This window comes from Sphaerodactylus townsendi, linkage group LG06, assembly GCF_021028975.2.
Source record: "Sphaerodactylus townsendi isolate TG3544 linkage group LG06, MPM_Stown_v2.3, whole genome shotgun sequence".
Lineage (NCBI taxonomy): Eukaryota > Metazoa > Chordata > Lepidosauria > Squamata > Sphaerodactylidae > Sphaerodactylus > Sphaerodactylus townsendi.
In genome coordinates, this window is record NC_059430.1 from 46,713,535 (window position 1) to 46,728,659 (window position 15,125).

At 39.7% G+C, this 15,125-nt stretch overlaps 1 protein-coding gene across 1 annotated transcript in view; it reads right to left on the reverse strand.

Annotated features, from left to right (window-relative positions):
• CFAP54 (cilia and flagella associated protein 54) overlaps positions 1 to 15,125 on the reverse strand; it is a 177,571-nt gene that overhangs the window by 74,300 nt on the left and 88,146 nt on the right. Inside the window, exons 36-45 of the mRNA XM_048500704.1 lie at positions 12,201 to 12,428; positions 10,393 to 10,544; positions 8,704 to 8,922; positions 7,789 to 8,012; positions 7,561 to 7,702; positions 7,144 to 7,231; positions 6,463 to 6,615; positions 5,101 to 5,307; positions 4,646 to 4,733; positions 634 to 840 (exon numbers count right to left, since the gene is read on the reverse strand). Of these exons, the coding sequence (XP_048356661.1) occupies positions 634 to 840; positions 4,646 to 4,733; positions 5,101 to 5,307; positions 6,463 to 6,615; positions 7,144 to 7,231; positions 7,561 to 7,702; positions 7,789 to 8,012; positions 8,704 to 8,922; positions 10,393 to 10,544; positions 12,201 to 12,428 (1,708 nt within the window). The remainder of the gene's footprint in view (positions 1 to 633; positions 841 to 4,645; positions 4,734 to 5,100; positions 5,308 to 6,462; positions 6,616 to 7,143; positions 7,232 to 7,560; positions 7,703 to 7,788; positions 8,013 to 8,703; positions 8,923 to 10,392; positions 10,545 to 12,200; positions 12,429 to 15,125) is intronic.

Sequence of the window (15,125 nt, forward strand, 5' to 3'; positions counted from 1 at the left end):
TTCAATGGGCTCAGAAGGGTGAAGCTCTGCTTAGGAGTGCACTGGTGGCCATGATTTTAATGTACGCCACAGAACTATATACCTTACTGGCAGTCATGATGTTGATGTTTGCCATATAACTATTGCAAGTGTTTACAGTTAAGATAATTAACTCAGATTTCAATTGATAAACAAAAATTAGGGAAGAAAGTGTGATACTTTCATTTCTATCAGATAAATGTAAAATGGTAGACTGACATACTGATCTAGTGCGGACAATCTTCATGTGGGGGAAAAGATTGCACACAAGGGTATATCATGAACACACATGAAGCTGCCTCACACCGAGTCTGACCAGTGGTTTATCAAGGTCAGTATTATTTACTCTGACCAAAGCAATTCTTCAGGGTCCCAGGAAGAGGTTCTCCACAACACCATTTTCTAACCCTTTTGATCAGTTGCTGAGGATTGAACCTGGGGTGTTCTGTGTACAAAATAACAATACATTTTTGTATATCTTGTATCCCTTGGCTGGCTTTTAAAAAATACTTTTTGGGAAGCATTCTATATACGCACACATTTATGTAAATTTTGCAAAGACCTCTAGGACCGCTGGCTGAGAAAACTGAGTTAAAAATTAAATAAAATACTCACTGAGCAATTTTAGCTGCTAACACAGCTCCTTGAATGCATCCCCAAATTCCAGCTCGAACAATGAATTTCTCACAGTAACCTTGAGATCTATTTGCCAAGTTGCCAATGGCATTCTCTGACGAGCCAGCTAGCTCATGCCAGCGATGAAGTGTGTCGTCTATCTTGAGGACTCCATCAAGGCCTTGAGTCCAGCATTTGAAAGCAGCTCTGTAATGCATTAACATACCATTATTTATACTGCTGGCATTTTAGAAAATGACAAATAAAGGTAGTTTTGTTTTGCATTTAATTTTTGAGTGCAGATGTAATCAGGCCCAGACAATATTGTTAAAATTGTAAAATTACACACAGGAGGCAGAGTCATAGACCTAAAACAAGACTGTGGAGAAATTGTCCATCTCAGCAAAACTACAGCCTTGACTGAGAGGCTCTTATTCTTTCGGAAAAATCTCCCTTATAATGTTGCCCCTCATCCTTTGCAGCTGTGATAAGAACATAGGAACATAAGAACTAGCCTGCTGGATCAGACCAGAGTCCATCTAGTCCAGCATTCTGCTACTCAAATACAAATACAAATACAATACCTTTAATGGCATATAAAAAGTGGTAAAATACAAATTAGGTTAAAACCAATTGACTAAAATTTCCACAAAGGTTTCACCCTTAATCCAAGTGCCTTTGTTAAAAACCTGGCAACTGATTCAGTAGTGTGGGGATGATGGTCACTAAGCAAGTATGAAACTATTTCCTTGTCTGATCTCACTGAAAATTTCTTCAAGATGGCCTCGAGAAAAAGCAACCGATAGACTGCCAAATCTTTACAATGAAGGAGCACGTGTTCAGTTGTTTCAGGTAGGCCCGCTGCGCAGGAACAAGTCCTGTTCTCCTGTGGGATGCCATGATATCTGCCTCTTGTTAATTCTGCTACTCACAGTGGCCCACCAGGTGCCGTTGGGAGCTCAGATGCAGGATATGAAAGTAATGGCATTCTGCTGCTGCTGCTCCTGAGCACCTGGTCTGCTAAGGCATTTGCAATCTCAGATCAAGGAGGATCAAGATTGGTAGCCATATATTGACTTCTCCTCCATAAATCTGTCCAAACCCTTTTTAAAGCTATCCAGGTTAGTGGCCATCACCACCTCCTGTGGCAGCATATTCCAAACATGAATCACACGTTGCGTGAAGAAGTGTTTCCTTTTATTAGTCCTTATTCTTCCCCCCAGTATTGTGAGAAAGAGAGAAAATTTTCTCTCTGTCAACATTTTCTACCCCATGCATAATTTTATAGATTTCAATCATATCCCCCCTCAGACGCCTCCTCTCCAAACTAAAGAGTCCCAAATGCTGTAGCCTCTCCTCACAAGGAAGGTGCTCCAGTCCCTCAATCATCCTTGTTGCCCTTCTCTGCACTTTTTCTATCTCTTCAATATCCTTTTTGAGATGTGGCGACCAGAACTGAACACAGTACTCCAAGTGCGGTCACACCACTGCTTTATATAAGGGCATGACAATCCTTGCAGTTTTATTATCAACTCCTTTCCTAATTATCCCCAGCATAGAGTTTGCCTTTTTCACAGCTGCCATGCATTGAGTTGACATTCCCATGGAACTATCCACTAAGACGCCCAAATCCCTTTCCTGGTCTGTGACTGATAGCACTGACCCCTGTAGCGTGTATGTGAAGTTTGGATTTTTTGCCCCTATGTGCATCACTTTACATTTTGCTACATTGAACTGCATTTGCCATTTCTTAGCCCACTCACCTAATTTATCAAGGTCCGCTTGGAGCTCTTCGCAATCCTTTGTGGTTTTCACCACCCTACATAATTTGGTATCATCTGCAAACTTGGCCACCACGCTACCCACCCCTACTTCCAGGTCATTTATGAATAAGTTAAAGAGCACTGGTCCCAAAACGGATCCTTGGGGGACACCACTCCCGACATCTCTCCATTGTGAGAACTTCCCATTTATACCCACCCTTTGTTTCCTGTTCCTCAACCAGTTTTTAATCCATAGGAAGACTTCCCCTCTTATTCCTTCATTGCTGAGTTTTCTCAACAGTCTGTGATGAGGAACTTTGTCAAAAGCCTTTTGGAAATCCAAGTAGACACTGTCCACTGGTTCCCCCTTATCCACATGTCTGTTTACACCCTCAAAGAACTCTAGTAAGTTTGTAAGACAGGACTTGCCTCTACAAAAGCCATGCTGACTCTTCCTCAGCAGGTCTTGCTTTTCTACATGTTTAATAATTTTATCTTTAATGATAGATTCTACTAATTTACCAGGAACAGATGATAAACTGACTGGCCTGTAATTTCCTGGGTCCCCCCTAGACCCTTTCTTAAAGATTGGTGTGACATTGGCCATCTTCCAGTCTTCAGGGATGGAGCCTGATTTCAGGGATAAGTTGCATATTAATGTGAGAAGATCAGCAATTTCATGCTTGAGCTCTTTAAGAACTCTTGGATGAATGCAATCTGGGCCAGGGGATTTAGTAGCATTTAGTTTATCAATAAGCTTGTTTATTGTTTAGGGCTACTTTGACCCAGTAGGATAATTGTAACAGTAACAGTTACATTCCATTGTTACTTGAAGCCTTACCACCTGGCATTTGTTAAGTAATAATGTCAGCAGCCCATGTTTAATGAGTAAAATGATTTTATTGGCTGGCTTGTTCTATAACTGCCTGTCATGATTGTACAACTATTACCACTGTTATTCCTGACTCTCAGGGAATTCCCTTTTGCTGGTTTGCTCCATATTTTAGAACTTATTTTTTCTGATTTGCTTAATGCATGAAATGTAATGTTATATAAATAGTTACTGTTTATCTTATTATTGTTAGTTTTTATAGTGTTTCTTTTGGCTGTAAACCAATATTTTGTATATTATTTTGCTGTTGTTAAAATTGATGCTATTAAGGGTTACTAGCCTCTTAGTAAACTAAAAAAAAGATTTTTATAAGAATTTTTTTTTGGGTCAAGTGTCTTTTTGTAAACCAAGTGGAATCCACACACAGTAAGACATCCTGTCTTGCTCTACAAAGACTTTCTAGGTTAGTTAAATATTCCTTCCTGCTGGTCTCTAAAAACTGATTTAGATGAAAAGGTTAAACTTCGTGGTACATTTTGACTCTTTTTGGAAGCAGTTACACAGTTCACCCAAAGACTGGGGTCCTCCTAGGAGCCAGGGTGTAACTGATGACCTTGGAGAGCTGGAGACTGCAACAACATTCCTGATTCCAAAACATGCTATCAAAGCTTTCAATGAAAATTACAGTAAATCTTACCAAACTACACTGAAACCTGCAGAAACAAAAAATGTAAAAATTCAAGACAAAAGATGATGATATGGAAGCCTATCCACCCTAACTCAGAATACAAAGAAATCAAGCACTGTCACTTAATTTAGGAAAATGAGAATTTTTAGTTCAACATTCTTAATCTCAAATATTCTCTCCAGTGACCATGCCAGGTTCCAATTACATGTTCAGTGGCGTTATGTCAACAGGGTAGGGGGGATGATGCCCCAGGTGCCATTGGGGGGGGCGTGGCCATGGAGGTTGTGTGGAGGAGGCATGGAGGGGTAGGCAGCACCACATCAGGGGCTCAGGGCTCATGTGTACCCCAGGTGCAGTTCCCCCTTGCTCTGCCCTTGTACATGTTACACAAAGAACAAATCAGGGTGGGAGAAGAACAGATATGAAAAGATGTTCATTATTTTTCTGGTTATTATTCAGCTACAACTACCCTCTTCTGCCTGCTTTTACAAATCCTCCGTAAAAGGTATATTTTCCCCAAATGTTGAAAAGCAGCTCGGACAAAGTCATGTTTACTTGAAAAATTACCAGAGAAGAAAGGTGTAATGGCTTTTCTACATCCATGCTTCTTTGCCTCAATTCTCAGCCTGCCACAGTTGTTTCTGGCTTTATAAAGAAGAAAAATTATAAAATAACAAAAATTTAAGAAGAGCACCATTTTGTACCTACTGCACTACAGATGGAATATACCTTTTGTTTCCTGTACAAAAATGAAGATTTCCAAGTTCATGAAGAGCCTGCACTCTGAGGCCTTGCTGGTCACCGATTTGAAGAGCTTCTGTTTTTCACCAATTTGAAGGAAAAATAGTAAATGTGTGAAAATAGTTAGAATGGAATTAATGTATAAAATAATGGAGAATTCAGAAAATAGTGAAACATAGTCCTAAATATTGTTGAATGTGATAGTACTTTGGATTTTATGTAAACAAAACCATAAGTTTGCAGCTTCCTATTATTGTAAGAGGAAATAAAGACTGCCCTGACTCTGATAGTCCTTGTCAGTCTGATCTCGTCAGATCTCAGAAGCTAAGCAGGGTTGGCTGTGGTTAGTATTTGAATGGGAGACTAGCAAGGAATTCCAGGGAGTTACTATTCAGAGACAGGCAACAGTAACATATTCTTGCATGTAAGCAAATAAATCTTACCAAGTGTATACTCATATGAGGAGACGACTACTGACAGTTTTGACCAGGGAATTGACTTGCTTTGAACCATACTAAGAAAAGTAAAACTTTCTTCAGACAGATCAGGTGGTTCTGGCTGATACGTCAACTCATCTCCCATAATAAATCCGACTTTCCCAGATAAAGTCATCTGGCTTTTTAAAATTGTGTTTAAAATTCCAAAGTGTTCTAGATGAGAAAAATAATTAATTTACTGAAAATACACGAGCCAAGAAAGTTTGAACGAGATCAAGAAATTTCAATGGTTTTTACGATTTGGTGCTAAGTGTTACAAAATTATCTCTGCTGACACTTTTCCCCACTCATCCTTTAAAACAAACCATGAAAAAGGATTTAACTTCCCTTGTTTTCTTATTGTAAATATGTTCAGAAATTTGAATTTCAAACCTTTGAACAACTATGCTGTGAATACTTTGCCTTTAAAATTAACATAAACTTCATTAGCAGAATAAATTAGCATTTCAAAACACTAAACTGACATGTTACATTATATCAAATGAGTATCTAGATTAGTCATTATCTTTTCTGTTTAAAGTGTGGCATTGCCATTAGCATCAGACTATGATCTGAGAGACCTGGGTTCAAATCTCTACCAGAGATGGAAGTTCATGAGGTGGAAGTTCACTGGGTGACTTTGGCCCAGTCACCCATTTTCAACCTAAACTATGGCCCTTTCCGCACGGGCGTTTTATGGCGCCCTGGGGACGGCAAAAACGCCGTCCCCAGGGAGCCATTCGCACAGGGGGCGCAGCTGCTTCGCAGCCGCGTCGCCCGACCGGCACGAAGCCGGCATTTCCCAACCTCGCTCGGGGAGCGAGGTTGTTTGGAAATGCCAGCTTGGAGCCGCTGCCGTGCGAACAGCAGCGGCTCCAAGGCGCCCTCCCCCCCCCCACTCCCACCCGTCACTTACCTGGTCCCTGGCCCTCCGGTGCGTCGCTGAGGCCTGGGGACACGCCCCCCTGCCCTGCAACGCTCAAGCAGGCGCGCAGGGCTGGGGGGCGTGTCTCCAGGCCTCGGCGACGTGCCGGAGGGCCAGGGACAAGCCAGGTCGGCCGGGCGACGGCGCTCTGCGCGCCGTCGTCCCAGCCAGTTCTGGATTACGCCGACCCAACCCCTTCCGCCTCCATGCGGAAGGGGCCTAAGTTACAGACTGTGTGGGGATAAAATGGAAGAGGGAAGAATGATGTTGTAAACCCCTTCAGATTCACATTGGGAAGAAAAGTGGGGCATAAACATCAAAGCAAATAAATGAAATTTGCCCAAGTTTGAAATACATTCATCATGGTATACAGACCTATTTGTTAATTAAGAAAAATAGTTTACCTTGTGTATCAGCAAGAAATAATGAAAGCAATTTCCTGCTATATTTAAGGGCTCTGCTATGGTGTTTTGATTTTTCTAGGCTCTCTCGGAAACATTTCAGCGAATCTGTCACATTCAGAGGAACAGAAACAAGTGATCTTGCTAAATTGTCACCTAAAAGAATATAATAAAGAGATTTAAAAGGATGTAATAAAAAGATAATTTTAAAAAGAACTGTGTTTTGATAACTTAGGACAGTCGTACAAATGACTATTGCATACCCTGCATAAGCAAAGCTTTTATGTTTTACATCCACTGAATTTACATGAAACATTAAAATATATTCATCCATTTACTCTGGAAAATTTAAAATGATTCTGTCTTTATAATTATGACAATATGAAATCTAAATGACTTTGTTCTATGGGTAGCCAATGTGGGGACACCCTAGCACAAGAGTTTCAAATAAATAACATACTGTGAAACCAACAGTATGCTTTACTTATCACAAACTCCTAAAAATAAAGTTTTAATAAGATTATCACAACGTAATTTAAAATGCTGGAGTGTCTGTGGCTAATATGACCTGTATGTGGTTGACACATGGTCTTTCGCTATACACACAAAAATATCATTTTAGAAATTTAAAAGGACTTCAAAAGAAAACCTTTTTATTGACAAACAATCAGTATATGCTCTGACCTGATTTGTGGAAATGGTGTTCAGGTGATCTTGCATTACGTTTTCCAACAACAGGCAGCTTGGTCGCAAAGTAGTGTCTGCAAGGCACCTAAGAGAATATTTCTCAAGCGGTCAAATCTGTTAATACTTTCGAACTTGAATACATAATCATAGGCTTTTAAGTCACTATTTAGATTCATAAATTCAACTTTTGAAAAGACTGAATCCCCAGTTGTGGCTGGAAAATACCAGGCAAATATGAAAAAATAAAATAAAACCAATATTCACCATCAGTTACTGATGTTCTATTAATTTACATTAACAAAAATGTAAGCACAGCCAGTTGAATTTGAGAGCACTGTTTGACAACAGAGTTCCAATACAACAAGTTATCAATGTCTTGCATGTATTTAAGGAGTGTAAGCACAACATTCTCACCTTGTTTACAGAGTCACTGTCAAAGAAAACTGGCTTGAAATCAAGCTGAGAGCTTTCAGGGTCTTTAAGATGTTGAATTCTTTCCTGCAGCTGCCTCTGAGCAAACACCAGCAAAGGAGTCACTAGCTCTGTATATCTCTCACTAGAAAGGGCCAGAGAAATACTACATTTAAAATATTCCAAATAAACGATCCCTTCCTTTCCTGAAAGGACACATATGTTACTTACTGTGTAAGAGTGTTAAATTGCAGGGCTAAGCATGCTAAAGATTCCCACTTCTTCAAATGAAACAGAATTTCTAAAGTTCTCAGGATCAAGTCATGTACTCCTTTCAAGTCAACAATGTTCACATCATCAAGTGGATTTTCAAAAAACAAATTAAAACCACCTTCATCTTCAGCAATGCCTCCTACGCAACTTGGAACACAGAAATCTCCTTCATCTTCAATAATCTATACAAGAGAACAGAAAGGATTATACAACAGGGATTACCAGTGGGGTTGTGAAAGGGTGGAAGGGGTGGGATGGCTGAGTCCCCATTTCAGATGTCAGAGTATCAGTCTAGGTCAGGATCTCTGAGACTATGGAAGGGTGCTGGGTTACCTTGGGACATTTTCAGTCTAACCTATCTCATATGATTGTTGTAAGGATAAAATAGAGACAGGGAGAATGTTGTAAGCCACTTCAGGTCCCCTTTTGACTGGTGTAAGGCTACTGCGGCCATAGAGGCTTTGTGGCAGCAAGGAAACTTTTTTACTTCCCCATGCTGCTGGGAGGCCTCTTTGGGGGTGGCAGCCAGGTGCCCAGCTTGTGGATGACGCTGCCCATACACCAAACATACACATGATGTATGTTCACACCTTCATTCATAGGTATACAAATCTTTTAAGGTTTACCTTCAATACTGTGTTTATCAACCATTTTACTAAAACTCATATATTTTATAGAATATTAGAAAATGGAATATATAATAAAGATTATGAATGTCTCATTTTAATAGTGTTTTTAAAAGCTAAGTTGTGATGCTACAAATAAGGCCACAGGATTATGGGCAAATGTGAGGAGCAAGAAAAAAGAAGGAATGTCTGCTGATGATTGCTATTTAGCCAGTTTTAAACTGAAAAATAATTAACATATATCTACCTTAATAGAATTGGTGAGCTGAAGCTCAGTTATCATATCAAGCAGTGAATCTGATGCCATGTAGTATGGTAACCAAATAGTATTAAGTAAAATATCCCTTGTAATAGGAAATGGTCCATGTAAATTTTCAGCCATTGCCTGTATTTCCTGAGTGTAGTTCCAAAGATTTCGGCAGGCATTCTGAAGCAATGTCCAGTGGCCACCACGATGAGCAGTAACCTGATGCATAAATGAAAATGTGGATTTGAAAGCCAGCAATCAGAGATGTCCATACAATCAATGTTGGGTGTATTAGCACCGCAACAGAACAACAGCTCTGATGAAAGGGAGCTTCCAATCTCAAAAGCTTACAACCTGGAAATATTGGTCTTGGTCTTTAAGGTGTTCCTGGAACTGAATCTTACTGTTCTACTGTAGACCAACACAGCTACCCACCTGAAACGTCCCTACCGAATGGCATCAACAAGAAAACAGAAATAATTATTTTAAATGATCAAAGATTCAATTGAGAGTACCTTACTTACCAGTAGCCCTATTGAATTTATTTCAAAGATCAGAAGTGGACTGCATAACTGCATGTATTTCTCATAACAATTATGTGCCAGTAGTTTATTGGCTACTTTTATTAAGACCTAAAATGTTAATAAGCCTCTACTTTTATATTTATGCAACAAAACTATTACATCAATACATACCTCAATGCCTATTTGAGAAAGGTAAGAATCATACCACCATCCCTCCCTGATAACTGCGAATGGACAAATTGGTAATAATGTGCAGAATCCTCTTAAGAAACAAAATTTATATCCTGCCAGTCCCATCTTCCAGCCTAGCAGTTTCCCGTCTCAATATGAGATCTGACCAATAGAACTACTGTGGCATGTTTTAATTGTTTTGTACGTGCGTAGCCAAGCCACACTCTTGTACAAGTGTATTCAACTCTAGTAGTAACCATGGTAATTAGAATTGACAAGTGGGGGACTTCTCATTTACAGAGGGGGCATCTCATTTTTTGCTTCCCCACTATGTCCTCTTTTTCTTTCCATGAAAGGAACAGCCGTCTGTATGGGTGTGCAGTTCCTTTCAGGACACCTGGCTTCCTGGAATGAGTTGCTGGCTCTCTTTTAACTCTTGGTTAAAAATGCTTTTTGCTGATCTTGGGAATTCCTCAATCTGAAGTCACTGAAGTACCCTCCCCTTTTCATGAAACCAACAATACAGTGTAAAAACAGAACATCAGTCTGAAGGGAGACTTGCCAAGCACCTCTCTGCCTCCAAGGGATAGTAATGGCCATTCTCGCATTTTTATCCTGGCACTGTGTCCATAGCAGACATTTGGCAGGGCTGTCTTTTCACTCTCACAAAATACATGCACACACATAGATTTCAAGTAAACAAAAAGAGGCCAGAATCAAAAGAATTCCTTTTGCTGGTGGCAGCCTAAACTGATAAAGACTCCCAAATGGGGGAAGCGGTTCCTTGTTGTAGGGGGCTAAACCACCAGATTCCACCAAGATTCTTGGCCAACACAGAGCACAAAGCTGAACCCTTAAAGGAAAGCTGGAGTTGGAGAAGGTAAAGGCAGCTGAGAGCCAAGGTTTGTGACAGACATTATTATCCAAAATTGGTGAGACTGCATTTTTTAATCTGGTATAGTATGAGCATTAAATTAATTCAAAAAGACATTACCACAGCTCTTCTGAGATGCAGACATAGTTTCGTAAAATGATCTAGCAGAGCAGCAGTGGCAAGAGCTCGTTCACGTTCCTTGACTGTGATATGTGATGGGGATCGAGGAACATGTTTTTCATTTGACTTATGGCTGTGCTCAGAAGAGTAATCTGAATCCAGAATTAAAGAGAATATTATTACTAGTTATATTAAGAGCAAGTTCTTAAAGAAATTGAATCACTAATATTTTCAACATATATTGCAATTGAACAAAAGTTCAAAAATGCTTGCATATGATAAGAAGTCTTTCTAATTCACAGCTACTCAATTTACATTCAAGAAAACAATGCAATTTTACCTAAATATAAAATTAATATACTACAGAACATCCAGGAAATTCGCAAATAGATATCTTGTTAGGTTTGAAGTAAATAATAAAATCTTCAATCCATGGACCAGATTTGGATTGAGCAAACTGAGCAATAATTTTGACATAGCAAAATCAATCACTTAGTTTAGTCATTTTAGTTTACAATGGAGGGGGGATGTCATTTTAGTTGTACTAGGACCCTTAACTGGGGTCCTATTTATACTATAGATTTTAGCTGCCATCACTGCCTATGTAGATTTTAATGTTTTTAAACATTAAGCGGTTAAGAGCTCGTGTATCTAATCTGGAGGAACCGGGTTTGATTCTCCGCTTTGCCGCCTGAGCTGTGGAGGCTTATCTGGGGGAATTCAGATTAGCCTATACACTCCCACACATGCCAGCTGGGTGACCTTGGGCTAGTCACAGCTTCTCAGAGCTCTCTCAGCCCCACCGACCTCACAGGGTATTTGTTTGTTGGAGGGGGAAAGGGCACGGAGATTGTAAGCCCCTACAGGAGAGAAAGGGGGGATATAAATCCAAACTCTTCTTCTTCTTAATGTTTAATATTGAAATTGTTTACTGTTTCTATTGACATACATGGTAATGTATGTTATATGTTATTAAATTATGTGTGTTAGCTGCTTTGAGCCCAGCCATTGGCTGGGAATGATCAGGATAGGAAGTTTAATAAAGTGAAAATTAAAAAAAATGGAGGATAACCTCCCTCACTACATATTTTTCACATAAAACATCTATGAGGCACAGCAGCATTTTGACAGAGTATACTGAAGAGTCTGGAGCTGGCTCCCCTGGGCATTTTAAGACAGTGAGCAGAAACCTCACACAACTTTTCTTATAATGTAGTCAGCAAATTATGGAGATAAAACAAATATCTTCATTGTTTCCTATATAATTTTCATGTGTGAAGCTCTTCTTTGGTCTGAAAAATGCACCATCAATGGGAGCTATTGGATTCTTAGTATGAGCAAAACAACAATCTCCCATCTGCCTCCTATGTTGGCCCATCTGTCTGTTCCTCAATTTATCATGTCCTGCCTTGCACACCCCATCATGCACCTTTGCACATGGACTACTGGTTTTGACATTTCGTCTGTAGCTGCTTCCTCCTCAATCACATCCACTGCTTGAGAGAGACTTCTATGACAGTCAGAACCTGGATTGAAAATCGGACAACTAATCATGTTTTAGGGAAGTGAAGGATCAATTGAGTATTTTTAGGAAAGTTAACCATCCTTTCCTCCATGTTCTGAGATGGCAAAATGAAGAATTTGATTCCAATCTTATAAATAATAAACAAGTAAGAAATATCAGAAATTTGTAAATATGCTGCATTCAAAGAAGACACCTGGGATCTATTACTGCAGATGACCCTCCTCCTTAACTTCCTCGTTCATTCAAGAATTATCAGATGCCTGGCCAGAAAATAGCAACCCACCTGTATCTGTGACAGAAGGTGACAGCTGAGTCAGATTGGTGGGATGCATCGAGGCCCCACTTTCAGGGAGGAGACAACCATTGTGGTCAAGTAGGCTTGAGCTGGAATCAGTGTCCAAGGAAGAACTCTGTAATGTAGGGTCAGAAGCAGGCAAGGAAGGACCAGGGCTGAAGGTAGGGGAAGTCAGGTCAAGTGTGTCTGGACAAAGAACAGCAAGGAAGTCTTGACCTGGTATGAGCAGAACATCAATAGAACATCCAGGCAGTATTTCGTAGGGTCCAGAATGTTACAAGTATTCTTAAAAAGCCAGAATGGATGATAATGTAGCCACAGTGAAAAATTCTACCATTCCTGATTTACTCAATGGCTGTGGCCAATACACTTGACTAAAAAACTAGATTTGTAGACCAGCCGGCAACAGACAAGAACTGTGGTACAAGACTGAGGAAATAACTACAAAATCTGCAATAGCCCTTAAAATATGGAAGGGCTAATCTCTGATTAGCTATCCAAAGAGATGCAACAGGGGAATATTCATCTCTTGCCATGAGACCACACAACTGTGGAAACCTTTACAGGGGACAGCTGAGCATCACATGCACTGCAATGCTGTTAATAAGAAAACTAAAACTTAGGAAACCTAGCCTGGACTAAATAAACTATCTGCAGGTATTACGATAGACATTGTTCAGGATGAAACATGTTCCAATTTAAAAATCCATTCCCCCTTCAGAGATATGTTCTGAAATGACTGCACCGTTTTACAGCATATGCTAATGCCTGTCTACAAAGTGTCTGAATAGCTATGGAGCTGTGCACATACAAACAATAAACAAATAAATTAACTGTATTCTCTGAAATCAGTTGCAAGGTTCTTTGTGCTGGAATACAGATGTATGCTAAAGGAATTTAGCAGAGATTTTCATACATTCACAGTCCAGAGAAACTCTGACGAAGCTGCTAAGCCTCTGTTACTCCATCAGTGTCCAAAATTTTAAACTGATGCTTTAGAGTCACTAAATAACTTATCATCAGATCACTGGCATAAAATGCAACCTCCTTCTACCCTACTTCCATAACAAAATATTCCAGATCACAAAACCAAACAGCAGCAAACCAATACTAAGAAATCCCTTTTATTTTGTTACCCTCAGTCATTTCCATCATCATTCACAGTTCATAGACTGGGCAATAAACTAATGTCTTTCCCGGAAAATTAATAATATTGAGATTGAACAGGTTCAATCCTTTAAATATCTTGGGGTCATTTTCCAATACAATATTAAATGGTCCCTACATAGATCCTGCTTGATTTCATCAACCAGATGTATTATGTCTGGTATAATTCAATTCTATTATGGAAAGGGAAACCAGTCAGTAACAGCTGTCCTAAAAATCTTGGAAGCAATGCTTTTGCCTAAAATTCTCTATGGGATCCCTATTTGGATCAGTGACTTTCAATCTGATGTTGAACAAATCCAAGCACAATTTCTGAGAATTATTTTGGGAGTCCTGAATAGTGTTACCTATCCAACCTTGTGTCTTGAAGTTGGACTCTCACTTGTCGAGACTGAAGCCTGGATTGCCACCATAAAGTACTGGCTCAAATTACACTTTACATCTTCTGTGGTGACATAAATCTAAACCTTTTTAAAGATCAGTTCCAATTTTGCTGGTTTAAAGTCATCACGGACAAAATTAGAGCCATAGGGATCGATTTGGACAATATAGGGATTAATAGTGAAATGTATATATTTTTTAAAAACGGGAAAGGCTGAGGGATCTTGAGCATCACCTTTTTTATCCGACAAAGGCAGCTGAATGCTCCCCTCGTTCCCTTGGAGTACAGCCAATTTACAGATCCACAGAAATACCTCACATCTCTGTCATCTATCAAACAACGCTGTGCATTCATGTTAGCCCGCCTTAACAGCTTCCCATCAGCTGTTACTTCTGGGAGATACCTTCGAATTCCCAAGCAACAAAGACTATGCGGCTGTGGATGCGGATCACCTGAAACTATATCCCATACCCTGTTGGAGTGCCACCTTCATAGTAACTTGCATATGACTTTAATCCACCCCTTGCTGCTTCCAGGGCTTACCCATTCTAACTTCCAGACTATTCACTTCTTGTTAAGTGATTGTAGCCCACTGACTACCCTGGCAGTGGCTAAGTTCCTGGAAAATATTTTAAACAGCAATATTTAAATGTTTTAAGTGATTTCAAATATATTCGTAATTTTCATATGCCATTAAAGGTTGAATTGAATTGAATAAACTAATGAGATGTTTTCAGCAAAGGCAAATGCAACTGTAAAACAATGAATCTGCAGCAGAATATCTGAGAATGATCATGGTACTACAGTAAGTATCAAACTGAAGGAATCATTCATGGGGAGTACTGTTTCCAGGACTCACAAAAACATTATTTTTGTTGATTCATCATGAGAAAGATTTCATTTGGGGAACTGTTTGTGACCTTGAGACATCACAGTCTATGAGGATGTTGACCATTAGGAAAGGATGCAGAAAATGGCAAAAGGAAACTCTTTGTCTTGCAGACTGAACTTGATTCAAGTAGACGATGGCAGAATATATGCAGACCATTTTCAAATACTTATGAGGTTGTCCAAAAGAAGATAGACTAAACTCAATCCACTAAACTTCAGAACATGTATGTTAAGTGTTGAGAGGGGCTGGACCCTAACAGCAAGAACAGTTCAGCAAAGAAGCAAACTCTTGAGAGAAGTTGTGGGAAAGCCTTCTGTGGTAGTTTTAGCAAGAGAAGGCTGCCAGTTTCATAGGGCAGGGATGACCCATTAGGTGCTTTCCCATCCTGATTAAAAGTTTGTCTATAAATGTCTACTGTACCTTTGTTTAAAAAACTTCCTCTCCTCCTATGACCCACCAGAATCTCCAGAGT